This window comes from Corvus kubaryi, unplaced genomic scaffold, assembly GCF_017639235.1.
Source record: "Corvus kubaryi isolate FWS band 111438036 unplaced genomic scaffold, C.kubaryi_AGA036_p1.0 124, whole genome shotgun sequence".
In the NCBI taxonomy this organism is placed as follows: domain Eukaryota; kingdom Metazoa; phylum Chordata; class Aves; order Passeriformes; family Corvidae; genus Corvus; species Corvus kubaryi.
The window spans coordinates 2,703,182-2,721,496 of record NW_024580659.1 but is presented as its reverse complement, the minus strand read 5'-3'; the positions used below and the strand labels follow the sequence as shown (position 1 = coordinate 2,721,496).

General features: G+C 45.4%; 2 protein-coding genes across 4 annotated transcripts in view; both read left to right on the top strand.

Moving 5' to 3' along the window:
• Positions 1-4,050: 4,050 nt before the first annotated feature.
• LOC121660439 (heat shock transcription factor, Y-linked-like) lies at positions 4,051-6,244 on the top strand. Its single transcript, XM_042019802.1, has 2 exons — positions 4,051-4,595; positions 5,597-6,244. The coding sequence occupies exons 1-2, from the start codon at positions 4,290-4,292 to the stop codon at positions 5,720-5,722; spliced, it is 432 nt and encodes a 143-aa protein (XP_041875736.1). The 5' UTR covers positions 4,051-4,289; the 3' UTR covers positions 5,723-6,244.
• Positions 6,245-6,361: 117 nt separating this feature from the next.
• Positions 6,362-18,315, top strand: part of POC1A (POC1 centriolar protein A) — a 44,694-nt gene continuing 32,740 nt past the window's right edge. For 2 of the 3 annotated variants that reach the window (XM_042019698.1, XM_042019694.1), the window contains exons 1-7: positions 6,362-6,441; positions 7,632-7,716; positions 8,408-8,579; positions 9,502-9,681; positions 10,770-10,877; positions 12,154-12,269; positions 16,491-16,624. In XM_042019698.1, coding sequence (XP_041875632.1) covers positions 6,424-6,441; positions 7,632-7,716; positions 8,408-8,579; positions 9,502-9,681; positions 10,770-10,877; positions 12,154-12,269; positions 16,491-16,624 — 813 coding nt within the window. In that variant the 5' untranslated portion in view covers positions 6,362-6,423. Of the gene's footprint in view, positions 6,442-7,138; positions 7,212-7,631; positions 7,717-8,407; positions 8,580-9,501; positions 9,682-10,769; positions 10,878-12,153; positions 12,270-16,490; positions 16,625-18,315 lie in introns of those variants that run through there. The other variant, XM_042019703.1, reaches the window with a different exon arrangement.

Below are 18,315 nucleotides of genomic sequence, written 5' to 3'. Positions count from 1 at the left end.
GTGCCCCATGAGTGACGAATTCCATGTCCCAAAGATCTCAGCTTCACTCCTGTGAATTCAGCTAGCGTTTTCCTAGCACCAGTTTCTGTGCACTTTGGGCTCTGGATTGATGCAATTGTGAGTTCAGCACAGTCTGAACTCTGCTCAACCCTGCACGCACTAGCAGAGAAAGTTCAGGGACTGAAAGCAGCCACCTGTCCTTGGTCAGCAAGATCAGCACAGCTGTGCTATCTGTGCTGGAGACATTTTAATGGCAGGTTTAATCTACATTCCTGTAACAGATTTTTAAGATCCTATAGTGGCTTAAGACACTGGAACCAATTTAAGTGGTCAGAGACAACTTTGTAGATGCCGAGAAAGCTGCTGATGGTGTTCTGGCTGGATCCAGCTCGCCAGGTTTTCTCACTCCTGAATCCTTCTCCTCCTTTAGGCTAGTTATGGAAACTGTAGGCATGCATGAGCTCCCTTTACTCCCTCTCTCTTGGATGGCTGAAGAACTGTATTGCTTCACAGAGAGTAGCAGTGCATTCCTCCGGTGCTCCAGCACGTGTGTCCCCTTGTCACCCTTCCCTTCAGCACTTCAGATACATGGATGAGCAGTGAAAGTAGTACAAATCCACTGCACAGACTGGGCAGAAAATAAAACAGAGTATTGCAATTAACATGGTGCTTTCTGACTCTCTGCCTGGCAGATGCTTCAGATCTGAAGCAGAAGTATTTTCCCTTGGTGTCCTGAGCAGCTCCAGAGCCCAGGCTTTGCAGCCCCTTTCACTTTATAACAGCAAAGACCCTCTGCATGCTGAATGCTGAGGAGAGGGCTCCCCCAGCCCTGTCAGCTGTCTCCTGTTGTTGCTATAATCAGCTTATGTCACTTTCCTCCCTCTTTTCAAGGCTCTGATAACAAGCACCTGGGGCAGCCAGGTGACCTTTGGCTGAGCTTCCTCTTTAAACTCCCGTGGCTTTTGCTTCATTGCCTGGTTGTTATGCAGCAGTAAAGATCTGTTCTGATAGCAGCAGAGGCTGCTCTTCTTCCCTTTCTCTTCTTATGTAGCATCAAAGCCCTCTGAATTTGCTTGAACAGATTTGCATTTAGGTCAGGACTCACTTGAGGAAAAAGGGTTTTTTTCTCCTGTCTTTTTCTTAACTCTGTAGGGAAGGGCAATAAGCACAAAGGCAGGTGGGAGAAAAAAGAATGTGGGCTATAAATAAACAGGTTTGGCACACAGGGGAGGACAAAGTAATTAGTAAGAGAAAAAATAACTGATGCGGCAGCAAGCTACATCTTCAGCTGATGTAAAGCAGCTGATGTAAAGCGGCCTCTCCCCATGGAAGCAGAGGGACCATGTCATTGTCATCAGCTGAGTTGCTTGGTGGATCTGGTCCCTTCTGCAGTGTCCAAACTGTCTGCAGCAGCAGCAAAAGAGGTTGGACAACAACTCTCTGTGGTATCAATCTTCATCTACGTTCTTTGGCTCCTTGTAGCTGTGTGCTTGGGCTGCCTAAGTCCCTGCTGTGCTCGCTGGATGTAAAATGCCAATACCAGGGTGGCTGTCACATTGCAGATGGTCATTTCGACCTACACCAAAGCATTGCAGGGTTGGTTGCCCAGGGCCACTGCCTCCATCTCTGGGATATACTGGATGGGACACAAAACAGCTGTGAAGGACCCATGCTGGGATCATGGTGATCATGGAGATAGCATGACCTTGTTCTGAGTGCTGCTAGCAACTGAGAGACCTGGAGGTAGGTGCTGGTTCCATTTTAGCTTGTGTGCACTGCTTACACCAACTCCATGTCTCTTGGAGCTTCCTTTGTAGATAACAAAATACTTCTTCCCACCACTGGTCTTGTTGAGAACCTCAGCTTTTTTAAAAAGAGTCTCATGCTGGCTTTCTGAAACTTTGCACGCTGTCCCTCGGAATATTCTTAGAACTGCAAAGGTGTGTGTAGAGACTGGTATGCTCAGCAGTTTAAGTATTAACAGGACACGTGAGAACTGGGGTTTGCACTATAGGATTGGTAAACATTAAGTGTAGTTGCTAAACTTAGACCCACTCACTCTAAAGAGAAATTCAGCGCTTTGTGGACTGGGCTTGAAGTCAAAGGTTAACTGTAATTTCATGCAAGAACAACTCACCTGAATTCTGGGTGTGTCTGATGCTCTGCAACAGCTTTTGTTGCTTTGCATCGTGCAGGGATCAGAGCCTTGGCAGGGCTGGCAGTGCAAGGTTCTGTCGATGTGACAGAAGGGGGAGATCCTGGGGCTTCTGGTCTCTTTCTGATTCACCGTGATACAAATAAGACCAGGGAAAGACTTGCTGAGAATTACTAGATAAAGCCTAGTTGCAAGCTCGGAAGTGGCATTTGAGAGAGGCAAGCTCAGGGCTTTTATCGCCCAGAGTTACGGTACTCTTCACAAAGAAGCTGCCCAGATTGGCCTGATTAATCCCTAACGAAGCCGTGCTGCATCTCACCCCGGTTTCCGGCTCGTTTTCCCCTCGCCGTCCCAGGGAGGCTGTTTGCCGCCCCAGCCTGCCCCCCGGTGGCCATCGGAAGGACGGCAGGAGTCCCTCCAGCCGCGGTGACACCGAGGTGACAGCGCATGGCCGGAGGTCCTCCTCCCTGGCTGGGCGTCAGGAGGGGGCTGGCTCCCAGGGCCACCGTTTCTGAGGGATTGGAAAAATCCCATCCTGCCCAAACCCGGGCCAGACAATGCCACAAAGATGTTTAAGTGGCTGAACTGGGTTATTCGAGACTCTGTCCACTCCACCACTGGACCCAATGTGTGCTTGTTGCTCCCAAGGGCCCCTTTTTGCCCCTTGACATGAATTTAATTTGTTTTCTTTTGACATTTGCTCTGAACTCCCACAGGTGAGAGTGTCTCGACAATGATCTGCTGTCACCTCTGGCTATTGGTGTTATGCAGTGGCACCCCAGGGCCGAGAACTTGGTAAGCAAAGTAACCATCCATGGCCACCATAGATGCTGCCAGTGTATTATCTAGAAGGCAACTTGGGGTGGTTTTTTGGGTGGCAGAATCCTTCAATTAAAGCAAATGTTCCCATTTCCTGCTTTTATAAGTGGGAGTGCAATCACAACATGTTTCTGGTTTTTTAATTCTCTGAAATGGATTGTACAAGATTCTTTCAGACCTTGGGCATATTTAGCATCATGTATATCTTCTTTTTTTACTTCAGTGCAGAGGAAGAAAAGTTAATACTCAAATGCCAAAGAATTTAATGAGGAACAGGTCAGGCCATGCTGGAAACCGCTTCAGATTTCCAGATCCAAAATCCATAGCTATGTGGGCAGAAAGGCCATGTCTGAGGGAGGAATGTATCTCTTCAGACACAGTACCTCAAAGGGCAGGGGGGAATGCAGAGCTTTTCAGGCACACAAACACCCCTGAACCAGCAGCCTGTCTTCTGTGGGATGGCAGAGAGCAGGGAGAAGGATGGATGGCTTCCCTGGGAAGACAAATTCATGGGATTGTGTTCATGGCTCTGCATTTATGAACAAAGCAGGAGTGATTCAGATCAAGTGAACCAGAACATCTCTTGACTGGATGGCTTGAGCAAGGGCTTGAGCTTTGTTCCCCCAGCCCCTGATTGCTGGGTCATTCATGTATGGAGAGGGTCTCCTGCTTTTGGGTCTCCTGCCAGAAACGAAGCAAGTGTGTCCCCTGGTCCCTCCCTCCCAGCTGGTTTTAAACCCACTAGATAAAAACAAAAAAGTGCAATCCCATTCAAGAAGTTTGCAAGTACAATGGGTTGACATCAAGGAATCTCTGCTGCTTTGGGGCAGGAGATGTCAGGAAAAGGATTCTCCATGCCAGAGCTGCTGCTTCTGCATTGCAGTGGTCCAGGGAGCCACCATCCCGCAGGTGTCAGAGGGGCTCAGCTGGAAAGCTTCCCAAACAGGGCCCTGGAATGCCCCAAGGCTGCAGCCATCCCTGCTCCTCCCTGGGGAACCACTCCTGGGTGCAGCCAGACACAGCCCAGGCCTCTCTTTGCTCACAGCCCTTCAGGACAGCTCTGTGGGCACTGCTGGGCCCTGGACTCCCACCGCTGGTGGCTCTGGGAGGGAGAAGCAACAAGTTCCCTTCAGCAGTTTTTCCTCGGGCTGCTCCCCCTGCCAGGGCAGTACTGAGATGTCACCTGCAATGTCCCCATGCCACAGCACAGGCACCACAGTGATGTGGCAGAACATTCCATTGGAACCTGCAGTCTGTTGGTGCCAGTTGGCCTTTGCCTGCCAGCTGGCGGGACACAGCCAAGCTGTCCAGGGCGATGGCTATGGAGCGAGAGTTCTCATCCCTGCGCTTTCCACAGAAGCTTTGGAAAATGCTGGAAAGTGACCAGTTTCAGTCCATTTGGTGGAGTGAGGGTGGAAAATGTGTGGCCATCAACAAAGATCTCTTTGAAGCGGAGGTGCTGGGCAGGGAAGGACAACAGGTCTTCCACACACAGAAAATTAAAAGTTTCATGCGACAGCTGAACGTGTATGGATTCACCAAAATGCAGCGGGATATCCAAAGATCTGCCTCCCTGCCCGAATTCCTATCAGAGGAAGCAGCAGCTTCTGCTCACAGCCAGGTACAGCAGCTGTTCTGCACAGCAACCAACACTTGTGATAGTCTGGAGGGGGGAAGAGGGACCTTCCCAGCAAATAAGGCCTTGCCATAGAGGGCCATTTGCAGGTTGAAAAGAAGCCACTTTTTATAAGAGGGCTTATAAAAGTGAGGGAGAGGGATTTTTCATATGGGCAGAGAGTGACAGGACAAGGAACAGTGGTTGTATAGTGAAAGAGACCAGGTTTAGATTAGATGTGAGGAAGAAATCTTTCCCTGTGAGTGTGGTGAGGCTCTGGCACAGGTTGCCCAGAGAAGCTGTGGATGCCCCATCCCTTGAAGTGTTCAAGGCCAGGCTGGATGGGGCTCTGAGCAACCTGGGATAATGAGTGGCATCGCTGCCCAAGGCAGCAGGGTTGGGACTTGATGATCTTTAAGATCTGTTCCAACCCAAAACTGTGTGATTCTGTGATAGAAGGGATGGGGATGGGAGTGAGCAGTCTGGTTTTCATTTTCTTTTCAGACTGTGGTGAGGCAGGTTTGAGTGAGCCTTTCTGACTAGTAGAAATGCAGATAAGATACATTTTGGTGAGATCTGCTGAGTTGGAACCTGTTTAAGGGACAGACAAACTCAGCATAATCTGATTTCTGTGAATGTCTTTGCTCTGTGTCTTGCTGTACCAAATCTGAAACCTTCCTGTGGCACCTGCCCCATGCCAAGCAGATGCATCCAAGGACCAATAGAATTACCTGCCTGCTCACATATGCACTGAAGCTGCTGAAAAATAGTGATATTTCGTTTTCAAAAGCAGTTGTTACGCTTTTGAAACTCCTACACTGCTCTGCTCTCAGGAGGCAAACCCCCAGGGGTGGTGATGACTGAACACAACCATCACATGCTTTAGCCTGAGCTTTAGGTTCTATACGGCCCTCAGAGCCCATGATCCTCTGCTGCACTTCGGAGTAACTTGGGGCTTTCCAGTCTTGGGATGGTGGCAACTAACTCTTCTCCTTTGCCTGTTTTAGATCCTCTACTACTATAACCCCAGCTTCAACACAGCACATCCCCGGCTGCTGGAAACGTGCAAGAGGAGAGGTGTCCTTAAAGGAAGGGGCCCAGACGCAGAAGAGATGGATGAACGACCCCTTTAGAAGCCCAGATGGTCAACCCAAGCTTCATGGAGAAGCAGATCTGGGCTTTACACAGGCACCTGCTGGAGAGCAGTCAGCAGCCAGTCCATAGCGTCTAATTACTAGCGCTGTTCTTAGATAGAGCTGAATAGAGTTGGAAGAAATAGATTTGAGTTGGTATTAAACCATTGGAAGAATAAACCTTTCTCAGTTGTCCTGTGCTCTTTGCACAACCCCAGGCTGAGTTCCTATTTGGTCCTGCAGACCAAGCAGAAGCAACTGATTTGCCGCCAGCTGAACCACTTCTTGGAAGTGACCAGCCCGGGTTCTTAGCCCTAGAGAGCACGGGCTTGTGGTGCTCCCCTGGCTGAGACTCGGGGATCGCCTCCATCAGCCCCAGAGCAGGAGTTGAGGCAAAGGGACAGGAGTCGGGTGGCTGGGCACTGAACGGACTGCCCAGGGAGCGGTAGCAACCCTGTCGGAATAACAGCGCCGGAGGGGGCTCTCCCCGACTTCCTGAGCCCCCTGTGAGGGGCCGGCTGTGCTCAGAGGAACCAGCCCCCCCGGCACGGACTCGTTTCACGGGCCTGAGGAGCGCGCCCGCCCCCAGCCCGCCACGGCGGCCCCTCAGGCGCGGCCCGCCCCTGCCCGCCCCTCGCAGGGCGGGGCCGTTGCTACGGGGCGCGCGCGGCGCGGGAACCGAACGGCGGCCGCGGGGCGTCATGGCCGCCCTCTGCCAGGTGAGGGGCGGCCGGGCCGGCTCGGAACAGCCTGTGTGAGGCCGCTACTGCGGGGCCTGGGCTTCCCGGAATGCCGGGGGGACTGCCGCTGAGCGGGGGTGGCGGCGGTGACAGCCCTTGGGCCGTTGTGTCCGAGCCGGGACGGTTGTGACGGTGCAGGGAGGAGTGGAAGGGGAAGGCAGGGCTGGTGGCGGCCCGGGTGTGTCCGGTGCTGTGGGGGGCTCTGAGGCGGGGGTGGCGGTGGGAGGCAGTGCTGGGTTTAGGGGGGATGCAGTGCTGCTGTGGGGTGGCATCATGCAGGAGGGCTTGGGGAGCTTAATGCTGCTGGTGGCCCTGGGTCTGGGGTGCTGTTGCAGCTGGGGTTGGCCTCTGTTTGTGGGGAGCAGCACCTCTAGGCTGTTGGAGGGGTTCTGGATCTGCGGAGGGCTGGTGCTGGGTGTTGAGGGGGGAGAGCTGCCCTGTTCTGGAGGTGGGTGCTTGTCTGAGCAGGGGGCTCTGCTCAGGTCCTGAATGGGAGAAGGCTGTGGTGGGGATTGCCAGGGAGGCAGGGGCAGTGTATGTGAGAGCAGGGATTGAAGGCTGATCAGCCTGGCCTGAACTCTGGCCAATTTTCAAGTCTTAAAGCCTCTTGTAATGGTTCTCTCGGGTCTTTGCTTGTCCTTTTTGCCTGACCTCAGGCTTTTTTTGGCCTTTGCAGCAAGGCGCTGCGGGAAGGGTTGTGTGTCAGTCTGTTTTGCTGCAGTTCTCGTTCCTCCTGCCTGTTTCAACAGGTGTGTTAAATCTTGCCAGTTTGTCTCTTCTGTGTAAATAGTTGCCTCTTGGCTACACCTGAGCTGAGATGAACAGCTGTCAGAGGAAAGCTGAGCTTGGCTGCCTACTCAGGTGCTATGGACATGGCTTATCTGTTCTATAGCCAGCTTAGAGTCTCTGTGCCAGCAGTGTGTTGTAAAAATGCGTGAGGGATTTGTGCAGTCACCCAAGATCCAAGCTAATAACAGCTTGGATAATTTACCTCTTTTAAAATTTATGGTATATGTGAAATCTGTGTTTTGTGAAATCTGTGTTCTTGCCTCTACCTTGTTTTTGTGAGGTGAATATGTGGCTTGGTTCACTTGCTGTAGAAATAAAATTATTTTATTGTGCAAAGATGGTTCTTAAATCTGTAGTGTCTGAACATTTTTGTCTTTTAGGAAGATCCATCCCTGGAGAGACACTTCAAAGGCCACAGAGATGCTGTCACTAGTGTGGACTTCAGTCCCAATAAGAAACAATTGGGTAAATTGTCTGTGTTTTGATGGCCAGAGGATAAAGAAAGAGCTGCTTTCCTTTAGTTAGATGGAGGGAGCAGTGGAGGTACTGAGCTCTGCAACAGCAAAAGGTCCTGCTGGAGCTTCCTGCTGACAGCAAATTGAACGCTGCTCCACTCTCCTTGCAAGCTTGTGTTTTTAATATGTTGTGAAGAGCTTCTGAGCTGACTGTGACCAGTGTTTTGCCACAAGAGAGAGGTGTTGGAGGGAGGTGTAGCCTGGGTGCTTTTAAGTCACCAACTCACTGGTCTTCTCTGCTTAATCTGTAGTGACATTTAACTTGCTGCAGCTGATACCTGCCTCTGCTTCCCAATAAGAAAGTGATGAGATAACCTTCGTTTCCTGAGTGTGTGGAAGATTTGCAACCTGTATGGCTTCTGCCTCCTCAGCTGTTGCATGGCTGGACTCTTGGAAGTAAATTGTCGGTCCAAAGTAATGCATGGCTGGCCTTATTTTGTTTGAATTACTGATGAAATTATATGCGTGAAAATAATGAAATACACAGCTTGCGATAGACTGGTGAAGCTTCAAGGGCAATTTATTGAGACTTCTGCAAGCTGTGATGGTGAACTGAGTGTGAAATGTAGCTTTAGTGTAATTGGAGGAGAACTAATGCAAGTTTGGTTTTGTGTGGTTTTGTTTTTCCTTTTTTGTTTCAGCAAGTGGCTCGATGGATTCATACCTGATGATCTGGAGTATGAAGCCTCAGATGAGAGCCTATCGCTTTGTGGGCCACAAAGATGCAGTTTTGTGTGTCCATTTCTCACCTTCTGGTCACTTGGTGGCTTCAGGCTCTAGAGACAAAACAGTCCGTTTGTGGATCACTAACGCGTGAGTACCTATTCCCTTCTGCCTCTCTGTGTGTTTAATTATGGCTTGGGATTTCTCCTTCTTTGTAGCAGTTCTCTGGCTATGGGACAGGGATCTGCCTGAGGGAAAGAAGAACCACTGTGTCTTTGGCTTCTCTTCAATCTGTGAATATGGACCTCCTGGTGGTACAGTACGTGCTGGAGACAGATTTTGGACCAAGAGCTCCATAAATCTGTTGGATCTCTAAATACGCCGTGCTCTGGATCTCTAAATACGCCTTGTGTTTATTTGCCAGAAAAATGCATCTTGCATTTATTTGGAAATGATGTGTAAAGAAAAATGAGCACATTTGAATTGTCTTGCCTGGCTGAGTTAATGGCAGTTTGCTCACAGTTGTACAGCATCAGGTGTGCTGAATTCAGTTGTGTTATTTCTTGTCTGACGTGGCATTGGAGTTGTCCAGCTGGAGCATGGGCCTTTACAGGAGCAGTTGTGAGGTTGTTGCCTGCTTGGCTCTCTCCAGGTGAGCTGTGAAAACACCTCTCTCCTTGCCTGCCTTGCAGCAAAGGACCTGGCAACAGTACAGAACCTCGGTGTCTTCTTTTATGTTGATATTTTTGTAAGTGTTTTAAATGGCTGCACAAATTAGCAGTAGCATTTTTTGCCCCTATATAGGACACAACCTATATGGCTTGTTTCCTGTTGGATTGGCCTCCAGTATGGAACTGGAACAACTGGTTTTAGCTGTGTGTTTTCTATAGCTCATGAAGCATGAGCAAGTTTGGGGTTGATCAATGTTTTTATCCCAGTGCGATCACATAGAGTTCCCATAGAAGTGGGGGTTCCTAGCACTGCTCAGCATATGGCAGCTTTGTGTTTTCAAGTACAGAATGTCTTTGCTGCCCTGTTGTGCAATTTTAAAGAGCTCTTCCCTTTTGTGTAGCAAAGGAGAATCGACTGTGTTCAAGGCTCACACAGCAACTGTGAGAAGTGTTCATTTCTCCAGCGATGGCCAGTCCTTAGTTACAGCTTCTGATGACAAAACAGTCAAAGTGTGGACGGTTCACAGGCAGAAGTTTCTGTTCTCACTGAGTCAGCACATCAACTGGGTTCGCTGTGCCAGGTGAGTACGGCTCTCTGACAAACAGAGACAGGGATTTATCCCTCAAAGCAGAGGCTCAGTGTCATGGTCTGGTGCAACACATTTCTGTTCAGGCTGATTCAAGTGTGTCTCTTGAATGAAGTATATTGCTGACCTGCAGAGAGATCCTTTGAGTAATAGTCTGCACCCACTTTGTGTTTCTCCAGTGAACTCTGTCAAACAGAGGCTTTTCTGCTCTGTGTTTTGCTTTTTACCTGGTGAGGAGAATTCTGTATCTTGAAGTTGCTAATAGGAAAAAAGGAGAGGTTTCTACTGTTATTTCGGCTTAGTTTCTTTAGACTTGTAATGCCCCTAGTTAAAATGATCACCTGTGCTACCTCCTGAATGTTGTAAGTGCTGCCATGATAATAGCGTTATTTCCTGATAACTGTTTCAGGTTTGGTTTTGAGGAGTTATTTATGTGTATGTGTATCTGGGATAAAGCCATGGTTCCTCTGTAGGTGTAAAGTTCATTACAGTTCTGGAATGTGGTGGCAGTGGCTGGTAGCACTACAGATACCCACAGAAGAGCAGAAGGGATGTTTCCAGTATGTCTGATGATCTGTAGTTAGGGACTCAAGTCCCGATTCTGTAATGTGTATGCCTCTGAAGAGAGGTCTGGATCTGTCATGTATATGAGATTTTGAGATGGGAGCTTAATATATTCTCCTGCACTGCAATGGTGAAGACTGCTGTAGCTGTTTTCTTGTGAGTAACTGTGTTGCTCTGAACTCTGTGGCAAAGGCAGGAATTGTTTTGAATGAGGGCAGAGAAACAACTTGAGGTACACTTCAATTGAAACAAGTAGGACATAAGATCTTAAGTCAGACTCAAGACTTTGCTGAGGGTTATTTCATATGCTTGTGGAGTTAGGGATAGTTTGAGTACTTAGGGCTTGCTTTCTTTTCCTCACAACTTAGTGTTTGGATTTTCAGTCTCACTGATGCCTCTGTGACTTCTTGAAAAGCGAGGTGTGTTTACCAACATGCTTTGAGAGTCAGCCAAATTCAGTCGACCCCATACTCCTTTCGTTTGGGGACATTTCTTATTTGCTGTAACTCTTACCTTAGATTCTCTCCTGATGGACGATTGATAGTGTCAGCCAGTGATGATAAAACTGTCAAGCTGTGGGACAAAACCAGCAGAGAGTGCATCTACTCCTTCTGTGAGCATGGGGGGTAAGTACCTGGTGGTGATGTCTGAAGTGGGGTTGCCTGAGGAATTTACACCTGGTTTGTGAGGTTCAGAGGTCCCTGTCCTAGCAATCCTAAAACTGATTAAAAAATCATTAGCACCTCTTACAAAAGTAGCCAGTGTGAGGGCCCAAGCCAGAATTGCCTTGGCTTCTGTGACTGCTCAAGGTTAGAACTCTGAGGGTTATATTTCAGTAACTGTCCAGCACATCAAGCCTCAGTTTCTTTGTTCTTATTTATTTTTGGAGATGCTTAAATTCCTTATTTCTTCTTTTATTTTGCTCTGAGTTGACATAAATTAAAAGTGCAAAAGTCTACTGACAGAATGGTGCTTGGATGCTTTGATTCATCTTCACATTTTTAAATAACGAGGTTATTGAAAAACCCCACTTTGCATTCAGAAAAAAGATGTTAAATTTGGGATGTTGAGCCATACCAAAAGATAATTTACCCAGAAACATAAAACAAGTCCTCAGAGAACTGAGGCTGGAATCTCCCTAATTCCTTGGTGCACTGAATTTCTAGTGCAATGTTACGTTCTTTCTAGGTAATATACAATGATATTAAGACAAACTCAGACCACATTATTTTTTTCAGTGCCCTTAAGTATGTGTCTTGTCCAAACAACCTATTGAAATATCTCAACTTTTTCAGTACTTGTTACAAGAATTCTCAAAAGATAATTAATTTTATCCAGTTTGTTTGGTGAGGAGTTACAAGATATCTTTCCTTGAAGGTTCAGAAGCTTTTATTGTACTTATGTGTTCAAACTAAAAATTGATTGGATTCAGGTCCAGAAAGAAATTTGGCCTCAGCCTTGCTACTTTCCAAGTGGCAACGTATGATTTCAGGCACAAATTCACTAAGTTCCATCTTAAAATTAGTTAACAGAAGAAAAATCTCTGTTCAGTCTTGTACACATCACTCTGGAAATAATGTTAATTTAATAGAAGACATATATTATGCAAACATTAAATGAACACTTGAAAATGCTGTTGTGACAGTTGGATCCATCAGATTTCAGGAGGTTTGTGTCTACAGCTCCTACACCTGCAGTGTGAACTACTGAAGATGGTGTGCTTAGGTAGGAGCCTGCAGTCTGCCTGGGGTTAGAGTAAGGTCTTATGAGAAATTCAGCAAAATAAGTGTTCGGATTATCTCCTTTCCTTAATGTTCAATGAGTCATGATGTGGTTGAAAAGGCTTTTTTCATCTTTAGCAAGAGCTGAACGTAAGCAGTTGGGTTTGATTTCCACTGACAGGTTTGTGAACCACGTGGATTTCCACCCCACTGGTAACTGCATTGCTGCGGGGAGTACGGACAGCACAGTGAAGCTGTGGGACATCAGGATGAACAGACTCCTTCAGCATTACCAAGGCAAGTTCAGAGCTTACAAAGTTGAACATTTCCATGTATTGGTGCGAATTGCTCTGAAGTCCAAGGATTTTTCCTCCATCAGCTGCTGCTTTTCAAAAAAGGCACTGCCAGCAGAAGCCTTTCTTCACCAGATGTCGTGCTCTGCTTTGTGTTAGCTCCAGAGCTAATTCTGAGGCTGTCCCATGTTGCAGGTGGGCATGGGTCTCAGCTGTGATGCCAATTCTCACTGTTCTTGAGAAGGTGGTGTGCAATAAAAAGCCTTTGCCTCTGAATAAGCCTATAGGAGGAGTCAGCTGTATTCCAGCAAATCAAAATGTGAGGTTTTTTTATAAAAAATTAGGAAAAGTTAACAAAAAAAGGAAAGTCAAAATCAATCAATTGCAATTCTATACTATGATCCGTGTTTATAGTTCCTTTTCTGGACTCTGTTTTTCAGCTTCCATAATTAGCTTTGATGATGCCAAATGGCCTCTCCTCCCATTACCTGTTCTTGTCCCACTGATTAGTGCTGGTGTTTGGTAGATCTGGATAGGAAAAGGGGGCTTTCCCATCCCTGCCAGCTTCTTTGAGATTGGTTGACCTGTTCTGTGCATTAGTTTCTTCAGCCTAAATGTGGCTTTTCTTTGCTACTAGCAGTTTTTAAGGCTGTGATATTTTAAAATCAATACATTCTCAAGCGTTGTTTCCAGTGTTGGTTATTAAGCTTATTAAACTTAATTTATAACTTTCCCTGAGGAACTGCTTCTGGCATGCCTGTAAAACAGATCAGAGACATGGGGCTGGAGCTTGGTGTGTTCTTTCTGCCCTCAGCATCAGCTATTGTGGGTTCCTGCTGTGACAGCCTCACAGCTTCACTCAGCTTCTTCAGATTCTTCTGGATCACAGTCACTCCCAGTTCTCTGATAGTTAACAAAATCTAATAGAAATCAAACTTTTTGACGACTGTTGTTCCAATTCGTCAGTATTGAGCGTGCAGTTTGTGTAATAAGTATTGTTAACTTGTGGCCCATATCAAAACTTGGAAACGCCTTCCTGAAGTCTTGTTGCTAAAATCAGTAGTGTTTTTAGATACTTGGGCAGTGTCAGATTGTCCTTTAACCTGCTTTATCAGCTTTTCAATGGTGGCAAGATCTGCAGTGCATGTTTCCAGTAGAACTTGGCTCAAAAGTCATCTCTTCCTGCTTTCCACTTACTGCTATTAAATTGTCCAAATCTAATGTGGCTGCCAGGTTTATTTTTTGTCTTGGAATGACATATTTCCCTGGTATCCCACCCTTACTGAATGGCATTTTAGTGTGACACCCTTGGTATGGAAGCAATAATTTCCTGGGGTGAGTGTTATTTTTAACAGCTACTGTGTATTAAACTTTGAACTAAAATAGTAATAATAGCTGAAGAAACCTTAAATTGTAACGGTGGCTTTTTGCAGTCACTTCATGCACCTGTGGCCACAAGCTGATGTGTTTGTAACATGTCTTGGAGATGTGTTTATAAGTCCTGCCCTTCTGAGGGTTTATACCCACCTCCTTCTGGCTAAATCTGATTTCGTTTTGTGCCTTCCCTGTGAGGCTGCCCGTGCTGTCCCACTAGATGGCATCTGTGCCTTCAGAACGTGCTGATGCTGCCCGATTTCCAGGGAATCCATTTTAAACAAGGAGTTGCATGGAGGAGTTAATAGATGAGTAGCCCTGCCTTGGGCTCTTGGGTCTTAAAGTTGGGCTGGTTTCCAGCACCGATTAGTCTTTTAGCAGTGTTGCTCTTGTTGCCAGCACTTGTTCCAACTGTGACATTTATAAATGAAAGTTGGAAATAGAGGGCAAGCTGCGAAACCTTTTGTATGGTGTGTTTTTCTTTGAGCCAAGCAAAGTCTGCTCTCGTCACGTTTACTGTACAGGAGAACACACAGATGCTTTATTCAGTCTTCTGCTTGGCACTGACTCTTTTGTACAGCAGATTTTGTACAGCCCCTACAAAAATGGCCAATGTTTCTTGCCTGACATTTTTTCCCTGTCCAAAGTTTTGTGTGGGACACCTCTGTAGCAGGTCTTTGAAAACAGCTCTAACCTGTTTCTTTCATTCCTGTTTAAAAAGAATAGTTGGTACTTTCATCCAGTTTGGATGGGGCTGGTGGTGGTTATCTGTTCAGTAGAGACTGTGGCTGTGTCAAGTCCATCCTAATTTATTTTCTCACTGGTGGTTACTAAGGTTTGTAGTTACATAAAAGAAGTGTTGTGAGGCTTGGGACAGTTCTGTGCAGGCTGAGAGGACTCAATTTTAGATATTAACCCCAGTATAAGTCCCTTAACAGGCTCTTCTTTTGCTAGGGCTTGGCTGGCCTAGAAGTGTGGCCTTGTACCAACAAGTCACTGGGAGATGCCACCTTGTGCTGCACTGGATTTATTGTTTACAACATGAAATCAAGTGAGGTGGCAGGATGTGTTGGCATGTTTTCTGGAGAGGTGTTATGAATGGTCTTGTGGGAGGTATGAGCTGCTTTGGCAGTAGAGATGAACTTTTCTCTGAGTTTACAAGAGCCAGGAAGTCCTTGGGCACAGAACCTGCGGCTGCTTACGCAGCTACAGTCTGTGTGATTTTTTTCCATTATGGAAAGGTTGTTTTGTGAAGCTGGAAGTACCTTATTTATGGCCTGGAACTTGCAAGATGTGGTATATTACTAACCTTGTCTATTTCTGATGTGATTCCTTTCAGGACTTTCCTTAGTTGACAAGATACATTTGCATTTATCTGAATATAGACACTATGGGGGTGAGGAATATTACAGATCACTCAGAATAAGATTTTCAAGGGGGAAAGAGATTTATCACTCTTCCATAAGAAAGAACTCCACAGAGACTTTTTTCTACTTTAATACATAGTATAATACGGGGCTGGGGGTAGAGGAACATCTAGCTGTGTGATAGAGGCAGTATTCACCAACAAGAATATAAGTTACCTGTGTTAAGGCTTTCTTCTGTGTTTTTTAATAGTTTGGGTCAAGAGGAGTCGTTTTCAGAACTTAGCTGAGGTATTTAATGTTCCTGAAAGTTTCAAAAGTAGAGGTATTCTGTTTTACAATTGAGCAAGGTTATTTCAGCTATCTGCCTCAAATCTACATATGGAAAAAATAATATTTGGTTCTAATGTATTTTAAATGGTATTTTAAGGGGTTTTTTTAACATGCAGTATGGATTTAAAATGCACAGTAGATTCTCAACGGAACATAAATTTAGTTGGGTGTGATGTGTCAAAAGTAGTAGATTTGAGATACCAGAACATTTGGAGGGCATATAGTATAATTAAGAATAATTGGATGGTTAAATCCCTCCTCAGGCATAATATTAATATTCTGTAATGTCACATACGCTCAGAAAGCTGGGCATATGTGAGGTACTGCGTGTTCTCATAAATAAATATGTTCAATAGCCTGTTTTGTAAAAGTTCGGGGAGGGAAAAAAGTCATGTGTTAAATGTTTAATGTTACAGTGAACTTCAATGAAGTTTGACTTTTTTCCTAGAACGTTTTCTTCAGCTTTTTTCAAAATATATCTTGGGCTTCATCTTCATGCAGGGAAAATGGCTTTATTGCAAGTTCACACTCTTGATAGTTGGTCTATTTATATTTGCTTTAAATGTTTGGTGAGACAAATAGGATGTCTGAGGAAATAATGGTTATACTGGACCATTTTCAAGTTGCTCTTATTTCCTAGTTTCTCTTAAGCCCAGTCTTGGCTAGAGTCAGATAGTAAACCAAAAGAAGCTGTGCAATGTCAATTCTGAGTCTCTTCCACTGTAATTTCAGTCTTCTCAGTGTCCTAACATACAAATTTTAATCTAGAATGACTTGGGAGTGAGACCAGCATCTCCACAGTAGTAAAGTGTATCAATGTCCAGCACTCTCCCAGAATCCTGTAGTTCACTTGCACATACAGTACATTTTGGGACTATACTGGAAGCTTTTGTAGTGTTAAATCTCCCAGAGTAATTGGCAAAGCTTCCTTTTTCCTTTCAGTAAAGTAGTGCCTATTTTTACAAGAATTGAGTTACTGTTATTGTTCTCTAGTGCTTTAAAGAGCTTTTGTGGAATGTTTCCCCCATGATAATTTTCCTGTTAAATTTTATAACAGAAAATTGGAATGTGCTTGTGCTTTATTTTATACTTTTGCCTTGGGCTTATGTACACTGTTCTTGGTGACTATTATACTTTTTTTTTTCCATCCTTAGTGCACAGCTCTGTGGTCAACAGTCTTTCCTTTCACCCCTCTGGAAACTATCTGGTTACTGCTTCCAATGATTCAACTCTTAAGATTCTGGACTTGCTAGAAGGAAGACTCCTCTATACTCTGCATGGTCACCAGGTGAGGCAAAGCCTTTTTTAGAGTAATGTACAAACTCATAATAAACTGAGCAAATCCGTGCTCGAGGCTTTCATTCTTCAGCGCCAAAAATTGCTTGAAAACTTCCTTGTGTAAAATTATGATGCTAGTAATTTTTGAGGTCATCACTGTTTTGAAGGGAAGCAGGTAAGGCAGCAATGGAGAGAATGAGAAAGCAAGACTAAAAGTGAGCTCCAATATCGAGTAGTCTAAGACAGAAGAAACTCAGAGCAGCACCCTAGGCTCTGACTGACCTTGTCAGCAACTCTCTAGTGCAGCTCTGTCTCCCTCCCTCTCTAGAGAGCTGCAAATAACACTTGGCCCCTTGACATAGGTGTTTTGAAGATAAATGCTGTTCACCTGGCAGGAGATTCAAGAACAGTAGCAATAAAATAGAGGAAATCTATTTTGGGATTTGATTTGGGAACATCTTGTTAATGGACTGAATCATAAAATTGAAGGTGACAAATGGTGCTGGTTGGTTAAGTTTAACTGATTGGCCTATTAGTATTATGCTGCTGGATGTGTTGCTTGTAAGGTTAATTTTATGAATGCTTGGAGCTCTCTTTCTAAATCTTAAATGAAGATAAATAGACTAATTTCATTGTCCATGCAGAGTGGGGTGTGAAAAAGCAGGCCTGCCTTAAGGGTTCCCTTTCTGAAGGGACAAAGAGAACAGAAATTCTTAACCCACTTGTGTCTCTTTTAAAGTGGGGGCTGAGTTTTAAAGCATAAAAACTGTCAGGGGAAAACCACAGCCTTAAGCTTTTGGAGATGGTGGGGATGGTTGTGGGCAATAATGGTATCTGTGTAAGCTGTAAAACTGATAATTCTGGCTTCTTGTGGCTTTGTTTAGTGACTGCCTTGTTTGATTTCTAAAAAGGTCAAGTTTCTTCTGTAACTTCTCTTTTGCTATACATTAATAAAATTTTCTTTTTTTGTAATATTAATGGAAAACATAGGAAAACCTTGTGCTTAAATCTTCCATGAAGCAGAGCTTTGATTAAAACTGACCAAAGGGTTCAACTGCTAAAAGAATAGGGAGGAGATAACAAATGCTGGTTAACCTAACATGTCAGCCTCAGCTGTATAAAACTTTTCTTACTTGGAAAACTGGACTAAGTGGATACTCCTATCAGATATGGGCTGCAAAGCTTCTGTTGCCTTAATCTTGTTTTCATATTTGTCTGTTGTGTTAATCTGCCCAGTGAGTTCTTGGGAAGTAGCTTCCTGGAAAAGGGTGTTGGAAGAATGGGGAATCTTTACACTTTTCCCCCTTCCCTCAGGAAGGGATGTGCCTGGTTATGGTTCAGCAGAAGGCTGAACCTGCTTTCTGTTTTTCTCCTATCTGAGCTGCTAGCTGTGCCTCAGTGACTGCAGTAGCACAGAAAAAGTTTAGCATTGAATGAGAGTCCAAAACTGATTATGGTGATGGAGATCTTCAGAATTAGCAACAGAAAGTCCCTTTAGGCTAATGCTGTACTTAACTTGAGGCTTTTACAGAACAGTTGGGGGATCATCTATTCAAATGTAGAATTAAAGCTCCTTGTTTTTCCTCCCTGCTCCTTCAGATCAGTAAAACAGTGTCTGCCTCTTTCTCCTGGGCATCTAACTGGCCTTGGAAAAGCTTTGCCACTGGCACAGCTGAAGAGTAGCTGCTGTTGTGGCGTTTA

Excerpts from the sequence above, each read along its gene's own strand:
- LOC121660439 (XM_042019802.1), top strand. The coding sequence starts at position 4,290 with ATGGCTATGGAGCGAGAGTTCTCATCCCTGCGCTTTCCACAGAAGCTT. Across the intron at positions 4,596-5,596 it reads CAGCTTCTGCTCACAGCCAG|ATCCTCTACTACTATAACCC; the intron begins GTACAGCAGCTG and ends TGCCTGTTTTAG.